General features: G+C 46.6%; 2 protein-coding genes across 2 annotated transcripts; both read right to left on the bottom strand.

Annotated features, from left to right (window-relative positions):
* Nucleotides 1–934: 934 nt before the first annotated feature.
* Nucleotides 935–7,031, bottom strand: LOC116516587 (diablo homolog, mitochondrial-like). The gene is made up of 6 exons (XM_032229180.1): nt 6,901–7,031; nt 4,598–4,718; nt 4,038–4,169; nt 2,921–3,031; nt 2,643–2,739; nt 935–1,598 (listed from the first exon to the last, which is right to left on the bottom strand). The coding sequence occupies exons 1-6, from the start codon at nt 6,951–6,953 to the stop codon at nt 1,384–1,386; spliced, it is 729 nt and encodes a 242-aa protein (XP_032085071.1). The 5' UTR covers nt 6,954–7,031; the 3' UTR covers nt 935–1,383.
* A 7,967-nt stretch (nt 7,032–14,998) lies between these two features.
* On the bottom strand, nt 14,999–17,238 carry LOC116516691 (vacuolar protein sorting-associated protein 33A-like). Its single transcript, XM_032229337.1, has 4 exons — nt 17,197–17,238; nt 16,957–17,094; nt 16,704–16,872; nt 14,999–15,436 (listed from the first exon to the last, which is right to left on the bottom strand). The coding sequence occupies exons 1-4, from the start codon at nt 17,236–17,238 to the stop codon at nt 15,243–15,245; spliced, it is 543 nt and encodes a 180-aa protein (XP_032085228.1). The 3' UTR covers nt 14,999–15,242.
* Between the last annotated feature and the right edge of the window lie 503 nt (nt 17,239–17,741).

The raw sequence follows: 17,741 nt of genomic DNA, 5'->3' as shown, positions 1-17,741 counted from the left end.
AGGGAAGGGGCGGAAGAAAGATTCGCCAGAGGGACCCGATCCTCAACTCAGCCAGCCCCAGCCTTTGACTGTGGAGTTTCAAATGCAGCACATCAAGTGGGACTCGGCTTCCCCCATCGTAAAAGTCCTGGAAGCCTCGGAATAGATTTGGAAGAGAGCGAGACCACTTTCCCTTTTGAGAGACTCGTGGGACACATTTTGATGCCGATACTGCAGTGGATATAATGGAAGTCTGCATGGCCAGATTTTTCTCTGTTCTCCTTTAGACCGGTCTCTGTCGGCTGGGGAATTCTGGGAATTGAAACCCACCCAATTTTACAGCTGGGGAATACCGCGGAAGAGCGAAACTAGAAGCCTTTTTCTGTTGCTCAAATCAACACTCGAATTTTTGGGTGACCACTTAAGTTCACTGCATAAATTAAATGACAAACGTATGGAAGAGTTCAAACTACAAGCAAATGCCCCCATTTTAGCTCAACCCAAACTCAACCCGGCTAAAGTGCTTCTGAAACCTGGCCTCCTCAGAAAAAGCCAATAAAACAAAGAGATGCGTCCTCTCTCCAAATGTTGTCTATTGTTGACATCCATTCCACGCAGCTCCCGGTTTGAATAGCAATAGCAATAGCAGTTAGACTTATATACCGCTTCCTAGGGCTTTCAGCCCTCTCTAAGCGGTTTACAGAGTCAGCATATCGCCCCCAACAATCCGGGTCCTCATTTTACCCACCTCGGAAGGATGGAAGGCTGAGTCAACCCTGAGCCGGTGAGATTTGAACCGCCGAACTGCAGATAACAGTCAGCTGAAATGGCTGCAGTACAGCACTCTAACCACTGCGCCACCATGTGGCTGCTTTAAGAGAGGACGTTTGTCCGAGGTGGCTCCCTTTGGCTTCCGGAGCACTTTGTGCCCTCCCGTTACCACAAAGGAGTCAAATTCTGTTCCTTGGATTTTTTTATTTTAAAAATTCGGTTCGGGGGGAGAATGATCCCGAGTACATCACTAGAAAAACAACAACAACAACACACAAAAACGACACTTCGGCTCCAAACGGTTAAAATTTCCCCCACAACTAATTTCTGAAATCTCAGTTAGAGCCTTTGTCCTTCTCAACACCAGCGCAAGGCAACACAAGACACAGCCCTTAAGTGATTACCCCGTGCGATTATCTCTATAGATTCTGGTGGGCGCATGGATCGTCTCACATCGGTAGATTATTTTGCGTTTGCATAGCTGTGAATTTAAACAGACAGGCAACAGAACACCCCGCAGCTCAAAGCTGAGGGTCAACCAGGCTGGGGGAGCCAGAGAGCGGCATCTAATCCCCCGTTCTCCGTGACGTTCCTTCCCGCCAAGCAGGATCGTCGTGTCCGTGCGAGCAACCTTCAATCTTCACGGAGGTAAGCGTCATCTGTTTCGTCGCTGACGGCCTGCCGGGAGTTGGCTAGCAAAGGTTCCTCTTCCTTCAGCTTCAGGAGCTCCTCCGTCTGAGCCTCGGCTAGCTTGGTTTCGGCCTTCTGGGAGAGGTGCCGGGCTTCCTGGACCTGGGTCTTCACTAGCTGGATGTGGTTGTGGGCCGACACGGAGGCCTGGTCAGCCCCTGAAAAGAGACGGTTGGGCTGCGTTTGTGCTCAGATTATGGTAAACTCAACCCACGAGGATTGGAATCCAGCCACGGTAGATTTACTAAAGCTAATGGGATTAGGATTAACCACTCCCACTGATGCAAGAGGACTCACAGCTCTACCTCTGGATTTAACCCACAATAGGTACACTTCTCTGGGTAGCAAAGCTAGATTGGGCTTGTAGCCCTCGTTTCTCCATTTTGTTGGGCGTGCATTTTAAAATGAACACACACACACAACCTTTATATCACACAGGAGTTCATCCTCAAGACCACCAGGGCAATGGGGGTTCCTAATATGCTGGAGAAGACTCCTGCGAGTCCTTTGGACTGCAAGGCGATCCAACTGGTCAGTCCTAGAGGAGATCAACCCTGACTACTCTTCAGAAGGCCAGATCCTAAAGAGGAAATTCAAGTACTTTGGCCACCTAATGAGAAGGAAGGAAGCCAAAGAATGGAGGCCTTTGAGCTCTGGTGCTGGAGAAGACTCCTGCATTGAGTCCCTTGGACTGCAAGGCCATCCAACCCGTCAGTCCTAGAGATCAACCCTGGCTGCTCTTTAGAAGGCCAGATCCTGAAGAGGAAACTCAAAGACTTTGGCCACCTAAGGAGGAGGAGGAAGGACTCCCTGGAGAAGAGCCTCATGCTGGGAACGATGGAGGGCAAACTAAGAAGGGGACGGCAGAGGAGGAGGTGGCTGGATGGAGTCACCGAAGCAGCCGGCGTGAGCTTCAATGGACTCCAGAGGATGGGAGAGGACAGGAAGGCCTGGAGGATCGCGATGGGTCGGACACGACTTCGCAACTAACAACAAATATGCTTTTAGGAGTTAGTGAAATGTTAAAGGTATATTCTGAATGTCTGAAGGGATTTAAATGACTTCAGTGCAGTTCCACTCTTTTGGAGACTGTTCAGTGAAATATAACATTTCTTGCTAAAACATTTTTTCAATGGGTGGAAAAAAATTTTAAAAGGTATTTGAAGGAGAGGGTGGGAGTAAGAGGCTTGCTCATATCTCACCTGACTGATACGCTGCTTCTGCAGCCATCTCTGATAGCCGCAGGGCGGTCATCCACCTGGATTCTAATTTGAGATATTCCTGCTGCTTCGACGTCATCTGAACAAAGCCAGGATTAAAACAATTAAATCTGGCGCACCTTCCAGATCATTCTTATCTGAGGTTCCTTAGTCATGGTCACCCACCAGATACTACCAAGGATTTGACCCTCTTGGGTTCATACACGGAGCCCTCCTGAGCCCCTGAAGGACCAAAAAAAACACCAGATCAGGTTGCTTACCTCCACTCGGGCCCCGATGATCACTTGCCAAACGGCATCCTCCTCTTTGGAATTCATTTTCCCCAGGAGATGCGTGTATTTTTGGTACAGGGACACCAGTGTGTAGACTGCCTGTAAATAAGCCCAGCCTGTTAGCAATAGCAGTTAGACTTATATACCGCTTCATAGGGCTTTCAGCCCTCTCTAAGCGGTTTACAGAGTCAGCATATCGCCCCCACACAATCCAGGTCCTCATTTCACCCACCTCGGAAGGATGGAAGGCTGAGTCAACCTTGAGCCGGTGAGATTTGAACAGCCGAACTGCAGATAGCAGTCAGCTGAAGTGGCCTTCAGTACTGCACCCTAACCACTGCGCCCCCTCGGCTCTTGTTGCAGTTGTGCTTGTCTAGAATTTAACATTTACTTTAGATTTGGTAATTATAGGCCACTTTTTGGAACCAACTTTCTTTCCTAGAGGGAGTTAACATACAGTCGTACTTAGTGGTGGGATTAAAAAAATGTTTACTACCGGCTCTGTGGCTGTGGCATGACTTGGGAAGGATACTGTAAAATCTTCATTCCCACCCCACTCCAGGGGAAGGTTCCTGCAAAATCCCCATTTCCACCCAATCATCTGGGACTCAGGAGGCAGAGAATAGATGGTCAGTCAGAGCGTGGCATGACAAAACCGCGCTCGACTAAAGCGCGCCCGATTAAACCGCGTCGCTGATGTCATCAACAGGGCGACAACAGCGAGCGCGGAGAAAGACGGGCGCTTTAAATAGCGCTTTGAAAGCAAGCCGATTCAAGTTAAGGTAAGGGTTAGGTTTAGGGTTAGGGGTTAGGTTTAGGGGGCTTAGGTTTAGGGGTTAATTTTAGGTTTAGCGTTTATAGCGTGCTTTTTTCTCCGCGCTGTTGTCGCGCTGTGATGACATCAGCTACGCGGTTTCGTCGAGCGCCCTTTAGTCGAACGCGGTTTTGTGGTGGAACCCAGTCAGAGGTGGTATTTACAGGTTCTCCGAACTGCTCAAAATTTCCGCTACCAGTTCTCCAGAACTGGCCAGAGCCTGCTGAATACCACCTCTGGTTGTACTGGCACCACACCGCCAGGCGGTGCATCCGGAAGGCAGTGTCTCACCGTTGTATATTCTGTTAGAGCATCAATTAATGCGTAAGTGGTTTGATTAAGGAGTGTCCCGGTGCTGTCGGTTACTAGAGAGATAGCTCTTCGGATCAAGGCTTCATTGCTTAGAGATCCCGGATCGTGTTTCTGAAAGACAAACGTTATATGCTGTTTTTCAAAAGCAGAATGACTTTTCAAAACTGGCAGGAAAGGAAATAATGTGTGTTGTCATTGAAAAGGGAAAAAAACCAACAACCTAGGAACTGTTATATAACTGGAAACTTGTGTCCCCACAGGTCAACTGGAGACATAAGAACACAAGAAATAGAAAGGTTTTGCTGGAAAAATATAGAGAGCAACTTTAGTAAAATAAATCGCAATAAATTTGGGGGCCCTTATTGCTTTTTAACCGCTTGGCTAAGATTAAGTGACAGATTAATATACATTTTAACTGCATAATTTCAGGTAAACTACTGCAAACAACTTGGCTGTTGAATATAACGAATATAGTGGCAGATTTACCAAAACCTAAGGAGAAGCTCATATTCTGGCATTAGAATAAAACGGGGAGCTACCTGTGTAATCGGAATAGCGGCCAAGGTCATTCCAAAGCCCAGAGTGGCCATTTTCTTCCACGGCGCCCTCAATCCAGGCACGAATTGCGGCCTCACACTGGAGAAGAGTGGAAAGCTGCGTCTAGAGAAAAAGACATGCGTCAAAAGAGTAAAACAACAGTGAGCAAAAAAAAAAAAAAGAGAGAGAACAAGCCAACAGCCCAAATACGCCTCCTTGCAGTAACGTGTAAGAAAACTGGACCTTACTGCATTTTTCGGAGAATAAGAGACTCCCCTCAAAAAAGAGACTGAAAATCTGGGTGTGTCTTATACATGGAACACAGCATTTTTTTGCCTCCCAAAACCCTGCCCTCTTCACCAAAATGGCCATGCATAGCCTTTAGGAGGCTTGCAGAGTGCTCCCGGGGGCTGGGGAGGGCAGAAATGAGGGAAAAACGGGCCATTTTTTGCTTAATTTGCCCCCCCCTCCAGGAGCACTCTACAAGCCTCATAAAGGCTATCCATGCTCTTTTTTGATAAAAAAACAGGACTTTTTTGCTCGCTTTGGGGGACCCCCCCCACTTCCCAGGAGCATGCTACAAGACTCCTAAAGGCTATTCATGCCCTTAAAAAAAAAAAAAAACCCAAAACAGGCCCGTTTTTGTGAAAAATGGGCAGTTTTGGGGAGGTCTGCAGAGTGCAAAAACTTTTTTTTTATTTGCCTCTTCAAAATCTTGGTGAATCTTATACTCTGAAAAATATGGTATAAGCTCATTTCAAGTGGCACCCTTGGGAAAGTGGGGCACCTCTCTTCTGTTGAACTCACAAGTTTAAAAGCACAGTTTTAAAAAGCAAAATTAAAAAAAGAGGAAATCTGCCTGTCTCAAGAGGTCCAGGCCTTTCTCCTTACCATGAACTTTTACCCATGTTGATGCCTCTGGTTTCTTCCTCCAGCCCCATAGGGTGGGTAACCAGGGGGGTGGGGGGTAGAGGAGTTTTTTACCCTAACACCCACCCCCCCCCGCGATCCACATCAAACCCCCTTTTCAGGCAGGAAGAGACAAGATAGAATAGAATAACAGAGTTGGAAGGGGAGGTCTTCTAGTCCAACCCCCTGTCTAGGCAGGAAACCCTACACCATTCTGGACAAATGGTGATTCAATCTCTTCTTAAAGACTTCCAGGGTTGGGGCATTCACAACTTCTGGAGGCAACTTCTGTTCCACTGGTTAATTGTTCTCACTGTCAGGAAATTTCTCCTTAGTTCTAAGTTGCTTCTCTCCTTGATTAGTTTCCACCCATTGCTTCTTGTCCTGCATTCAGGTGCCTTGGAGAATAGTTTGACTCCCTCTTCCTTGTGGCAACCCGGAGATATTGGAAGACTGCTATCATGTCTCCCCTGGTCCTTCTTTTCATCAGACTAGACATACCCATACTCCTCCTCCTCCTCTTCACTCCCTCCCCACTCCTTTCTAGCACTGATGATGTTACCTAGTTGGGTAATGAAACTTCTGCAAAAAAACCCACCAAGCTTAGAGAGCACCAAGGACCCCACAATCCTTCCTCTTCCTCCTTTTTTCTACAAACCTCACTCCCTTCTAGCACTGATGATGTTACCTAGTTGGGTACTTTGTGGCAACCCCTGAGATATCGGAAGACTGCTATCATGTCTCCTCTAGTCCTTCTTTTCATCTAACTAGACATCCCCAGTTCCTGCAACCGTTCTTCATATGTTTTGGCCTCCAGTCCCCTCATCATCTAATCACCTAATCAAACTTCGAAATGGACATTCAGCAATCAATCTGCACCCACCTTTTCCCCCTTTGACTCTGGGACAACATAAACACCCCAATAAAAGAAGAGAGGAGCAAATCAAGCAGGAGGCCCTCTACCTGCTTCTACCTAGGATCGAACTCACAGCCTGCTGATTGTGAGGCGAGAGCTCCACGGCGGCAGCAGCCCCTCCTGAGGTATTGGCGTGGCTGCTGTGGCGTCTCTTCATCAGGCTGGACGTGCCCAATTCTCCCGCAAGCGACTTTTGCACCCAGAGCCAACCGCCCCCCCCCCCCGCTGGGAGGACGCCAAGCAAGGAGGCCCCACCCTAATAGGAAACCCACGCGAGATTCGGCTGCGGATGATGGGAACGGAGGTCCAAGGTGCCTCGGGACCCCTCCCAACCCGGAGAGGCCCGAGTTAAGCAGCGCCCAAGGGAGGCTGAAAAGGACCCGGAGCTCCCAGGGAAGAAGATCCTCGGCCTCCCGGGAGACCCCCTCGGCCTCGGAGCTCGGGGAAGCGGAGGGAAGAAACGGAAGCCGCGAGAAGTACCCGAAAAAGGCGCGGCAGCAGCGCCACAGCCAACGGCTCCTCGCCGACGCCATCTTCGCCCTCTTTCTCTCTCAATGGCAACAAAGCGCGCAGGAAATGACGTCTTCTTCCGACGCCCAGATTGTCGGAGAGACAGTTTGGCCCTCCTGCTCTACGTGCCTACCATTACGTCATTCCGAGTTTTCCTTCCCGGGCTCCTCCTCTTTCTGACCGCGCCCGCTTTATTTATGGTGACGTCACCGTTTCATTTCTTTTCCGCTCTAGGACGGAACGACTTTCCTTCAACTGCCAATAATGGAAAGCAAAGGGCTTGCATCAGTCAGCGAGATCCAGAGCGTCAGATTCGCGCACGCGCCCTGAGGTCGTGTGGTTTATTGGAGAGCGCATGCGCCCCTCCACCAGTGACTTGATAAGTTTAATGCAATAGTTTTAATGTTACTAATTTGCTCCCCTTAACCCCAAAATAAAAATGTCCAACTTTTCAAAGGAGTTAAGCAGTGAACATCATAAAAAAAAGCGAATTGTCAAGAATGTTTTAAAATTACTTTTAATAATTATTTTTTATTTCTATAATTGATTTCTATAATTATATTTACTGTTTGTACATTCAATATAAGGACATTTCGCTAGTTACATTTTTGATTGGCTTGCAAGATCTAATTAGTGTATATCTTTGCAGCTGATAAAACTAGCTTTAAATCATTAACTTGATACGGAGGTCAGAATTAAAACTCTTCTGAATCCTAAGATGTTACACATACATTCACACATTTCAAACAGGCATTTTGACACAAACCAAAACCAGCATTGATGTTCATCAAGCCAGCAAGTAGAGTGGGAATCTCTGCTAAACCTTTCAGTCTTGAGCCAGAAACCCTCCCATAACTCAATTATTTGGCAGTTAATTTCCCTTGGAGAGAGGCTGAAGCATTCAGGCTCAGCTTCAGACAAAATATCCGTATTTGTAAAGCATACTTTTGTCTTACATAAAGGATTGGAGTTAAATCGTATGTTAAATTTGGAGGAAGCGTATGTTAAATTTGGAGAAATTATGTCTTACATAAAGGATTGGAGTTAAAGCGTATGTTAAATTTTAATAATAAGAAACGTAAAACAATTAAAAAGCAGCTTTGTTGCTTAACTTTTAGCAACTAAACATTTATCGATCACTCAGAATATGTAGGACTGTGTATATGTTCAAATCTCCTATTTCCCCATTTTTTCAAGACATTGCAAGGTGTAGCAAATGTGTTAACTTTTTAAGCATTTAACATAAGACAACCGTGGACCTGCAAATAATTTTATTGAGCTATTTTTTTTTTTGGAAGAGGAAGCTGTCTGACATCGGAAATATATAAAACCTCATGTAAAAAATAATTCAAAAGTGAAGATCGGGAGTTAATTACAGACCAAACGAAGCGAGGGAAAAAAGTCGGCATCGAAGCGTTTAAACAATATCAGGAAATAAACGGCATGTTGCAACTTGCCAGCTTTTAATACGGATATTCCCACGAGATTATAAAAAAGAAAAAAATTGGACTGGAGAGAGGAAGCGGTTTCGTAACTCCCCAAGATTCTGATACTAGAGAAATAAGATTTTAAAAATGAAACCTTAAGGCCGAAACCAAGTGGTTCCTTTAAAAAGCACCAAGATGGCCAGGAAACGAAATTAAAAGTCTGGCAAAATACTGCAAGAGGAAAGGGCTAATTTGTTCAGCCGAGGTCTCCAGAGCTCCAGACAGAACACGGTGTCACTTTAGCACGAGGAAATAAGTCGTCCAGCCAGCCAGCAACAGCGCTCCGAACAGGACGGTGTAACTGAACAGCACGAAAGCCAGGAGTTCCTTCAGCACCTTCAGGAAATGGAGAGTGAAGGATTCCTGCCCCATCCTGGATTTCAAAGGTGGTGGGGAAAACGGCATGAGAACAGCTTGGATCTGGGAGAGGGAAGGAAGGAAGGAAGGAGGGGAAGAAGAGAAGGACAGAATGAAAGAGGCCACCCGAATGGAAGCTGCTTCGTGATCTACAACAGGGATTTAAAGCAGAGGATCGTAGGCAGAACTATACGGCTTAGTTCTGTCTTGGATCCTCGATGTAAGGCCACAACGGAGCCCAGCATTTCTGTCGTTAAGTGAGACGTTCGCCAAGTGAGCTTTGCCCCATGTTACGACCTTCCTTGCCACATTTATAGCAGTTAGCAATAGCAATAGCAGTTAGACTTATATACCGCTTCATAGGGCTTTCAGCCCTAAGCGGTTTACAGATTTGTAGCAAATTGAGTCAGCAAATTGCCCCCACAGTCTGGGTCCTCATTTTACCAGCCTGATAGGATTCCAGGTCAGTGCAGCTCCAGAGCCTCAAGATATATAGCTAAAATATCCATTATTCCCAACCAAACCCAGTCATCAAAGCAGTCAATTCTTCCAGAGGGAGCCTACTTTAATATTTAATGTTATAATTGCATCTAATGGATGGGCTGCCCGGAAAATAATGTTTCTGGTTTAGCGATTATTCTACAAATAGTTCGCCATCTTTCCGTACCCCCCCCCAAAAAAGGGGAGGGAGCAGCTTTAAAATCAATCTGCCCCTCAAAATGGCTGCAACCTCTCTGTAATAATTCGATAGTGCCTAAACTTTATAAAAAGTCCGTTTTTAATCCCCCCATTTTTAGAAATAGGCAGCCAGGGATCTAACAAAAGATAATGCTGTTATCTTTACGCAGATTTGAAATATTTTGCTCTGAGCATGTTAATTATACTGATTTTTTTCCCTTTTACAAGGGAAAAAAAACCCCTGAAAGGACAGCTAGTAATTAATCTCACTTTAGTCCCAAAGGTGGGTGGGTGGGTGGGTGGGAAATGAAGCCCCTGCTAATTGAGATTATTATTTTTCTCTTCCCAACAAGGTACACATTAGAAAGCCAGCAAACCAAGGATCTACAATGTATTTCCTTTTTAAAAAGTACTTTCAGAGAATTTCCTTAAAATCCCCCAAATGTCTGCTTTTTCAGTCACAGTGCATGTTCGGATCGGTGAACGTTATCTTGCGTAAGATTAGCTTTTTAATCGTTAAAATGCCGTAACCTCTTCTATAAAATTATTTTTTTTAAAAATCAAAGCAAATTATATTTCAATGCAGATAAATTGCTCACCGTTTTTTTGGAGGGTGAAGGATCCTTCTCGTGGGCGCTTCTGGGGTTTTTTCTTCAGCGTGCGGCTTCTGGAAGTGGCTGGACTTCATCTGAAGAGGCAGCAGAAGGATGCTCCCTATATATAACACGCCAGACGAGCGGAGAACTAACAAGAGGTGTGGTCAGAGAGAAATTCTGCAACGGGATACACAGACTTTCTTTGTTCTTCACTGCACGGGGGAAAAAAAATATCCCGAGGCTTTTTAGAAATGAAAATAGAATGGAAATAATGAGGAAAGGGGTGTTTTTTTTAAAAAGGATACTTCCAGTACTTCCCCTGACGAAATACACTTGAGTGCAAAAACACACAGTGTCGTAAGTTTATCATCCTTTAAGATACTACTGGATTTTTCTCCTTTTCCAAACTAGTACAGGGTAGGTTTTTTTCTGTCCAGTCACTGGATAGTATAAATCTAAGGATCCGTTGCTGAGAATGTGAGAGTAACTTTCTCCCCACTGTTGCAATGATAACGTTTACGGTGAAAGGGAGGGAGATTTACATGCTGAGCTGAAATCTTACCGAAACACGTACACCCTGCTTGTTAAAAGATGTGTGGGATTGTTCCAACACAAAAGCAAATTATGACGAGAGTTAAATATACACAGAGTGTGTGTTCTGACCCCCCTCGTCCCACACCAACACACACTCTGAGCCAAAGATAAGTTACGGCATTTAATTAATAGACAGACAGGTCCTTGGCAGCAAACCGGCACAGACAAGCTTGGGCAGCAATCCAGCACAGATAAGCCGTGGCAGCAATCCAGCCTGCCAAGCTCACAATAATGTTCTCCAACATTCAATCCTGCATTGACTTCTGCAAGAGGGGCGTGTGTACAAGCAGTCCTTTTATAGTCCGGAGAGGAGCCTAATGACCACCAGCTGAGTGCAAATACCTCCTGTACTTGCGCAACTGTTCCTGACGCCTATTAGCTCTTCGGTGCCGGGCATCCAGGAACAACTCACTGCTGACGTCCAGATCACTCTCCCTTGTCTCCTCCCCACTGGTCCAAGGGTCAGGCGCCTCCTGGTGGCCAACCAGCCTCTCTGCACCCTGCTCGGAGTCGGAACCCTGTCCAGGGTCCTCCACATCCTCCAAAGCCGACTTATAGGGCCCCTCGCTGTCGGAGTCTGGTGGCAGCTCCAACGGCTCCTGCTGGGCCACAACAGAGTGCTAAAAACAGCACGTTTTCAAATTCAACGTCTGCTTTAAATCTCGCATCATTTGGTGCTTGGGTTTTGCTCAACCAGTTGTTTATGAGTCTTTGTGTATCTGTGTGTGTGTGTAGAAATGATCACTGAGCTCTAATCCCAGCAACAGACCGAAAATTAAATCGGATGTTCCCATCCATGGAAACCATGGCCACATGGCCAAGTCCTTGGGTGACGTTTTGCAGATGTCTCTGACTTGAGTACCATTTTCTCTCTCGGCAATTTGAACATCCCACGTAAATGTATTAAATTGTAGGCAAAATTCACAATTCAGGTGCTGAAAATAACACCGGGCGGGGGGGAGAGAGGATTGGAAGGGAAGAAAATGGCATAAGGCCTTTTCAGGCAGTTTGGCACTTTAGAGAAAACTTTGCTTCTGCTTATAACCAAATTTTTATGTGTTTGTTTAGTTTAGTTTAGTTTTAGTTTAATTGATCTTGTATGCCACCCACTCCCGAAGGACTCCGGGCGGCTTACAATAAAACAAGGGAGGGGGGTAATACACAAAACAACATATTAAAATGTACAACAGTCACAATTTCCGAGGGGCTGGATATTTCGAGAGCCCCCCGGCCTGCTGGAGCAGCCAGGACTTAACGGCTTTGCGGAAGGCCGGGAGGGTAGTGAGGGTCCGGATCTCCACGGGGAGATCGTTCCAGAGGGCTGGAGCTGCGACAGAGAAGGCTCCTCCCCCGGGGAGTCGCCAGCCGACATTGGCTGGCAGATGGAATCCGGAGGAGACCTAACCTGTGTGATCTAATCGGTCTATGGGAGGTGATCGGTTTGTTTGTTTTTACAACGTCCTACCTGTCAACAGCTTCTTCGGCTTCAGCCTCAATAACACTCGGGCAAAACAATCTCTACATGGGGCAGCCCTTGAAGAGCATTCGGAGACTTCAATTGGTGTAGAACGTGGCCGCGCGAGCGATTGTGGGTGCACCTCGGTACACCCACGTTACACCTATCCTCCGCGAGCTGCACTGGCTTCCAATCGGTCTCCGGATACGCTTCAAGGTGCTAGTTATTACTTATAAAGCCCTTCATGGTATTGGACCTGGGTACTTGAGAGACCACCTGCTGCCAATTACCTCCCAAAGACCCGTTAGATTGCACAGGGCCGGCCTCCTCCGGGTTCCATCCACTGGCCAATGCCATCTGGCTACGACCCGGGGGAGGGTCTTCTCTGTTGCAGCTCCGGCCCTTTGGAACGAACTCCCCGCGGAGATTCGGACCCTCACCTCTCTCCCTGCTTTCCGAAAAGCCGTTAAAACCTGGCTGTGTCGGCAGGCCTGGGGTTGATGAGCTCCCTTCCCCTCTTGACAGGTGTGGTTGTTGGTCATTTTAATATGTTTATTTTGTACTTGTATGTTTCCCTTGCCCGTTTAAGTTGTTCGCCGCCCTGAGTCCCTTTAGGGAATAGGGTGGCATATAAATAAAATAAAACTTAAACTTAAACAATCGATACGAACTCAAGGTCAACCGCTCCAAACTTGATTGCAGAAAATACAACTTCAGCCACAAAGAAGTCAACACCTGGAATGCTCTACCCGACTCCCTTGTTACGTCCTCAACACCCCCCACAGTTTCAACCTTAAACTGTCTACTGTGGACCTCACCCCATTCCTAAGAGGTCCGTAAAAGGGATGCGCATAAGCGCACCAGCGTGCCTTCCGCCCCTGTCCGGCTGCACCCAATTCATTCGTACTCATTTCCTTTGTCCGTATTCATAGTTACACCTGTTATCTTTTACAGGTTTGAGAAACTAAATGAATAAACTAAATAAATCTTGCATTATGCCTGGCTTTAACCTGAAAAACACGTCACTGCTCTATTTAAAGGTTTATTTCCCCCTCCTGTTTAAGCTCTTCCTGGCTATTACACCCTAAAAGGGCTCAATTATTCCCCTCCGCCTTCTTTCGCTGCTCGCCAAATGGACTCTAAATTTAATCAGGCGCTCTTATTATCGAATTATTACCCTGGTGATCAGCTAGGCCTTCATCAAGAGGAGACCAAAATCAAACTACCCAGGAAGCCGTTAGGATATAATGATCTCCCTTGAGACCGTGTCAACACTGTCCAGAAACAAGCTTCAATTTCCTGATTCTAAGGTTTTTGCATTCGTGGGGCTGTGGCACTTCTGAATAACACAGCTATTGCAATAAGTGACGTTTAACGGGAAATAATTGTGTTGTTTTCACAAGGATACGGAGAGATTCTGCTGGCAGTATCAATGTAGAAACTTGCACATGTCCAAAAAAGCAATCACACACACACATAACAGGCTGGAAAATGCCTGCATTGGCGTCTTTATATAACATTTATCTTCTCGGATTTCGAAAGTATTATTCCAGCACTTTTTAAACATGCTTGTTGGTAACTGAATGAGGTTTGATTAAACCAGAGGTCTTCAAACTTGACAACTTTAAGACTTATGAACTTTAAACTCCCAGAATTCTCCAGCCAGCATAGCATAGCTGGCTGGAGAATTCTGGGAGTTTAAAGTCCACAAGTCTTAAAGTTGCCACGTTTGGGAACCCCTGGATTGAACAGTAGCCTCTTCTCCGAGTATCACCAATAATGTTCAGTGCAAATTTGTTCAATATTGAGTGCTTGTAAGCGTTTCGGGAGATATGAATGAGAAAAAGAGAGCGGGGTTTTTCGAAATTGGCAGCAAAACAATATTTTGCAGGATTGGCGTAGAAACAAATGGAGGAAATGATTTAGGAGGATCAGGGTTAAAGCCATATGACCTAAAGGGACAGATCTCTTACAGATTCACAGACTTTCAAGCTTTAGAAAGGGCAGCCCGAGAGGGAAAATGGATCGATTACGATCCACCAACATGATTGAGAAGAAAAAAAAAAATGAAGAATACCAGTGGACTGAAGTAAGAAAACCAAGCTAACGACAGAATGGGAAGGAGGAGGGGAAAAACGTCCGTAAAGATTGTGGGAGATACATTTAGAAGCCGTAAGAAAAAGTCCGAGAATGATACTTGTGAATCACGCAAAGGAACGAACCAAAATGCAGATTGCAGGATGAGTTTTCCTTCTGGGCTCCGTATTTTTTTTTAGAAAGCAGTTGAAAAAAAAATAAAACCACCTTCCTTATCGTGACCCGACAAATGCGCGCACGACAAAAGTGCGCCGACAAAACCGCGGCGCTAAAACTGCGATGTCATCAATGTGACATCATCAACGCGGCAACAACAGCACGCCGACAGAAGCGTGATTTAAGTTAAGATAAGGGTTATGTTTAGGGTTAGATTTAGGGTTATGTTTAGGGTTATGTTTAGGGTTAGGGGTAAGTTTACAGCGAGTTAGGATTAGGTTTAGGGTTAGGTTTAGGGTTAGGTTAAGGGTTAGGTTTAGGGTTAGGTTTAGGGTTAGGTTAAGGGTTAGGTTAAGGGTTTGGTTTTAGGGTTAGGTTAAGGGTTAGGTTAAGGGTTAGGTTTAGGGTTAGGTTTAGGGTTAGGTTTAGGGTTAGGTTTAGGGTTTGGTTTTAGGGTTAGGTTAAGGGTTAGGTTAAGGGTTAGGTTTAGGGTTAGGTTTAGGGTTAGGTTAAGGGTTAGGTTTAGGTTAAGGGTTTGGTTTAGGGTTAGGTTAAGGGTTTGGTTTTAGGGTTAGGTTAAGGGTTAGGTTAAGGGTTAGGTTTAGGGTTAGGTTAAGGGTTAGGTTTAGGGTTAGGTTAAGGGTTTAGGTTTAAGGTTAGGTTTACAGCGCGCTTCCGTCGCCGCGCTGTCGTCGCCGCGCTTCAGCGCTCGTTCATTGCTGCGCTTTAGAACTCGCGGTTTTGTCACTGCGGTTTAGTCGGGCGCGCTTTTGTCGGTGAACCCTTCCTTATCAATCTGCAAGTCCAGGATCCACCTTCTCTCTTCCGTCTCTCCCGAGTCCGCAGTCCCACCTCGTTCGAGTCCTGCTCGGTTCCTGAGCCCTGCTTCTCCTAGAAAGGCAGGGGCTCCAGCTTCTCCATCATAGATTTAATCCAGCTCGTCCCGTTGATCAGCTTGGTGGTGGCGATGACGTACTCGGTGCCGCCATCCTCCATCTGGGAGAGGAAGCGCAGCGCTGCAATTTCAGCATAGGTGACGCCTCCCAGAAAGAAGACGAGAGTGATGCGGTTTTCTCCGTGCTGGCCTGGAATGATCGGAGGAAGGAGGGGGGGGGGATATTGAAAACTGATTGATTTTGATTGATTCAATCAATCAATCAATCAATCAATCAATCAAAATCAATCAATATTGAAAACTGCCTTCCAAATTATGTGTTGTGTTCTCTGCCGCTCCTTTTCACTCACCCAACCGCCGTCGGTTCAAAAAACAATGAGAAACTATTATTGATGCTATTATTGGGAGTGTGAGCAAACGTTATGTTAACAGGGAGTCCTCAATTTCCGACCGGAATTGGGGCTAGAATTTTTGTCGGTTGTTAAGTGAGCCATGGCTGGCTTTATACCTTTATTTACCGCGGTTGTTAAGCGAAACACTGCGGTTTGTTCAATGAATCCGGCTTCCTCCATTGACTCTCGTCAGACCGAATTGGATCGCATGACCATGGGGATGACGGTCATAAGTAGGAGGATGTTGTAACTCACTTTTTTTTGTAACTTTGAGCGGTCACTTAACAAACGGACGTAAGCCAAGGACTCCCTGCAATACCATCATGGAACATCTGCCACACAGGAGGAAGTACGAAGTGCAATGCAGAATTTAAACGTGATTCATCATCATCGTCTTTAATGACCCCAGAATCCCTTGCGGGGTGGAAACTGAGTGAAGTTAGCAGAGCGTTTACTGGCCGGTTGCCTTTCTTGTCCCCAGTACGGAGTTTTTTTTTTAAGAAGATAAATTCTCATTGTGCCAAGAGAGAGAGAAATACCTGCCTCTACCTAAGATTGAACTCACAGCCTCCCCATTGTGAGGCGAGAGCGCCACCTCTAGGCCACCGAACCACTCCAGAAATTAAGCATGATAAAAAGAGCTGAGGTGGCGCAGTGGTTAAAGGCAGCACTGCAGGCTACTTCAGCTGACTGCAGTTCTGCAGTTCTGCAGTTCAAATCTCACCGGCTCAAAGGTTGACTCAGCCTTCTATCCTTCCGAGGTGGGTGAAATGAAGACCCAGATTGTGGGGGCGATATGCTGACTCTGTAAACCGCTTAGAGAGGGCTGGAAGCCCTATGAAGAGGTATATAAGTCGAACTGCTATTGCTATCACATGTAATCAAGGTTCTTTGGGTTACTGTAATATTTTGGAAACAACGGGGGTTTGGTCAGCTCCCACAGTGACCAATCACCTCATTTATGTGGCCGCTGGAACCCCACAGTCCACAGGCCCTCCTCGTCCACACTCCCGGAGCACTTAAAGAGAAATATTCCGGTTGAACGGAACATCCAAAGAGACTTACGTTTTTTCTGGAGTCCGGTTGGCAGCTGCTGCCTCTCTTCAAAATGTGGACCAGGAAGTATTTTCAAGACTTCCTCAATGCTTCGCCAACCCGGGCGGGCCAGCAGCTGCGCCAGGCGAACGCTCAGAGGCGCATACCCGCTGTAGACGTAGGAGATGTCGTTCGGGTTCTGCAGGAGAAGCAAAGACAGGGTGGGATTGAAGAGGGGCAGCGGCTTAACCCGAGAGTCGTCGGGTTGCCGAGGGGAGCTTGCCTGTTCGTTGACATCGTCCATCCACAAACGCAGCGTTTTTCGGATGGTTGGGTAGTTATTCCGACTGCCCAGCTGGGGTTTCAGAAGCCCGGCCTTTTCTAGGTTGTTCAAGGTCAGGATGTGTTCGTAGCCGTAAGTCTGCAACAAGCACAAGGGTTTGGAGTTTGAGTTTCATTTTATTTATAGGGACCTTTCGGCGTCGGAATATTCATTTTATATGTTATTTAGGACGAGTTTAACCCCCGAGATGGTACAAGCTGAATTGAATTGAATTGATTGCATTTATATGCTGCCCTTTTCCCCGGAGGGGACTCAGGGCGGCTCACAATCCAAGTCAGGGAAGGGGGTACAGATAAGGGATAAAAAAGACGAACAGAACAATAGACAGTTTAAAAGCACACAACAACCATACCATTCGAGGGGGGGGGGAAAAGCTCTTTAGCCCCAGGCCTGTCGGAACAGCCAGGTTTTAAGGTCTTTGCGGAAGGCCTGGAGGGTGGTGAGGGTTCGAATCTCCACGGGGAGCTCGTTCCAGAGGGTCGGAGCAGCCACAGAGAAGGCTCTCCTCCGGGTAGTCGCCAGTCGGCATTGGCCGGCGGATGGAGGCTTAATCTGTGGGATCTAATCGGTCTATTGGAGGTAATTGGCAGCAGGCGGTCTCTCAAGTACCCAGGTCCAATACCATGAAGGGCTTTATAAGTGACGACTAGCGCCTTGAAGCGTATCCGAAGACCAATAGGCAGCCAGTGCAGCTCGCGGAGGATAGGTGTTACGTGGGTGAACCG

This window comes from Thamnophis elegans, chromosome 13, assembly GCF_009769535.1.
Source record: "Thamnophis elegans isolate rThaEle1 chromosome 13, rThaEle1.pri, whole genome shotgun sequence".
Lineage (NCBI taxonomy): Eukaryota > Metazoa > Chordata > Lepidosauria > Squamata > Colubridae > Thamnophis > Thamnophis elegans.
This window is presented reverse-complemented; position numbering and strand designations above follow the sequence as displayed.

What these genes read in the sequence shown, in the direction of transcription:
- LOC116516587 (XM_032229180.1), bottom strand. Translation starts at nt 6,953, where the DNA reads ATGGCGTCGGCGAGGAGCCGTTGGCTGTGGCGCTGCTGCCGCGCCTTT. An exon ending in TGCTGCCGCGCCTTTTTCGG is followed by an intron (nt 4,719 to 6,900) that starts GTACTTCTCGCG and finishes CTTTTTCTCTAG; the next exon opens with ACGCAGCTTTCCACTCTTCT. An exon ending in TCATCGGGGCCCGAGTGGAG is followed by an intron (nt 2,740 to 2,920) that starts GTAAGCAACCTG and finishes GGCTTTGTTCAG; the next exon opens with ATGACGTCGAAGCAGCAGGA.
- LOC116516691 (XM_032229337.1), bottom strand. Translation starts at nt 17,238, where the DNA reads ATGCAATCAATTCAATTCAATTCAGCTTGTACCATCTCGGGG. An exon ending in CAGCTTGTACCATCTCGGGG is followed by an intron (nt 17,095 to 17,196) that starts GTTAAACTCGTC and finishes TGCTTGTTGCAG; the next exon opens with ACTTACGGCTACGAACACAT. An exon ending in TGGACGATGTCAACGAACAG is followed by an intron (nt 16,873 to 16,956) that starts GCAAGCTCCCCT and finishes CTTCTCCTGCAG; the next exon opens with AACCCGAACGACATCTCCTA.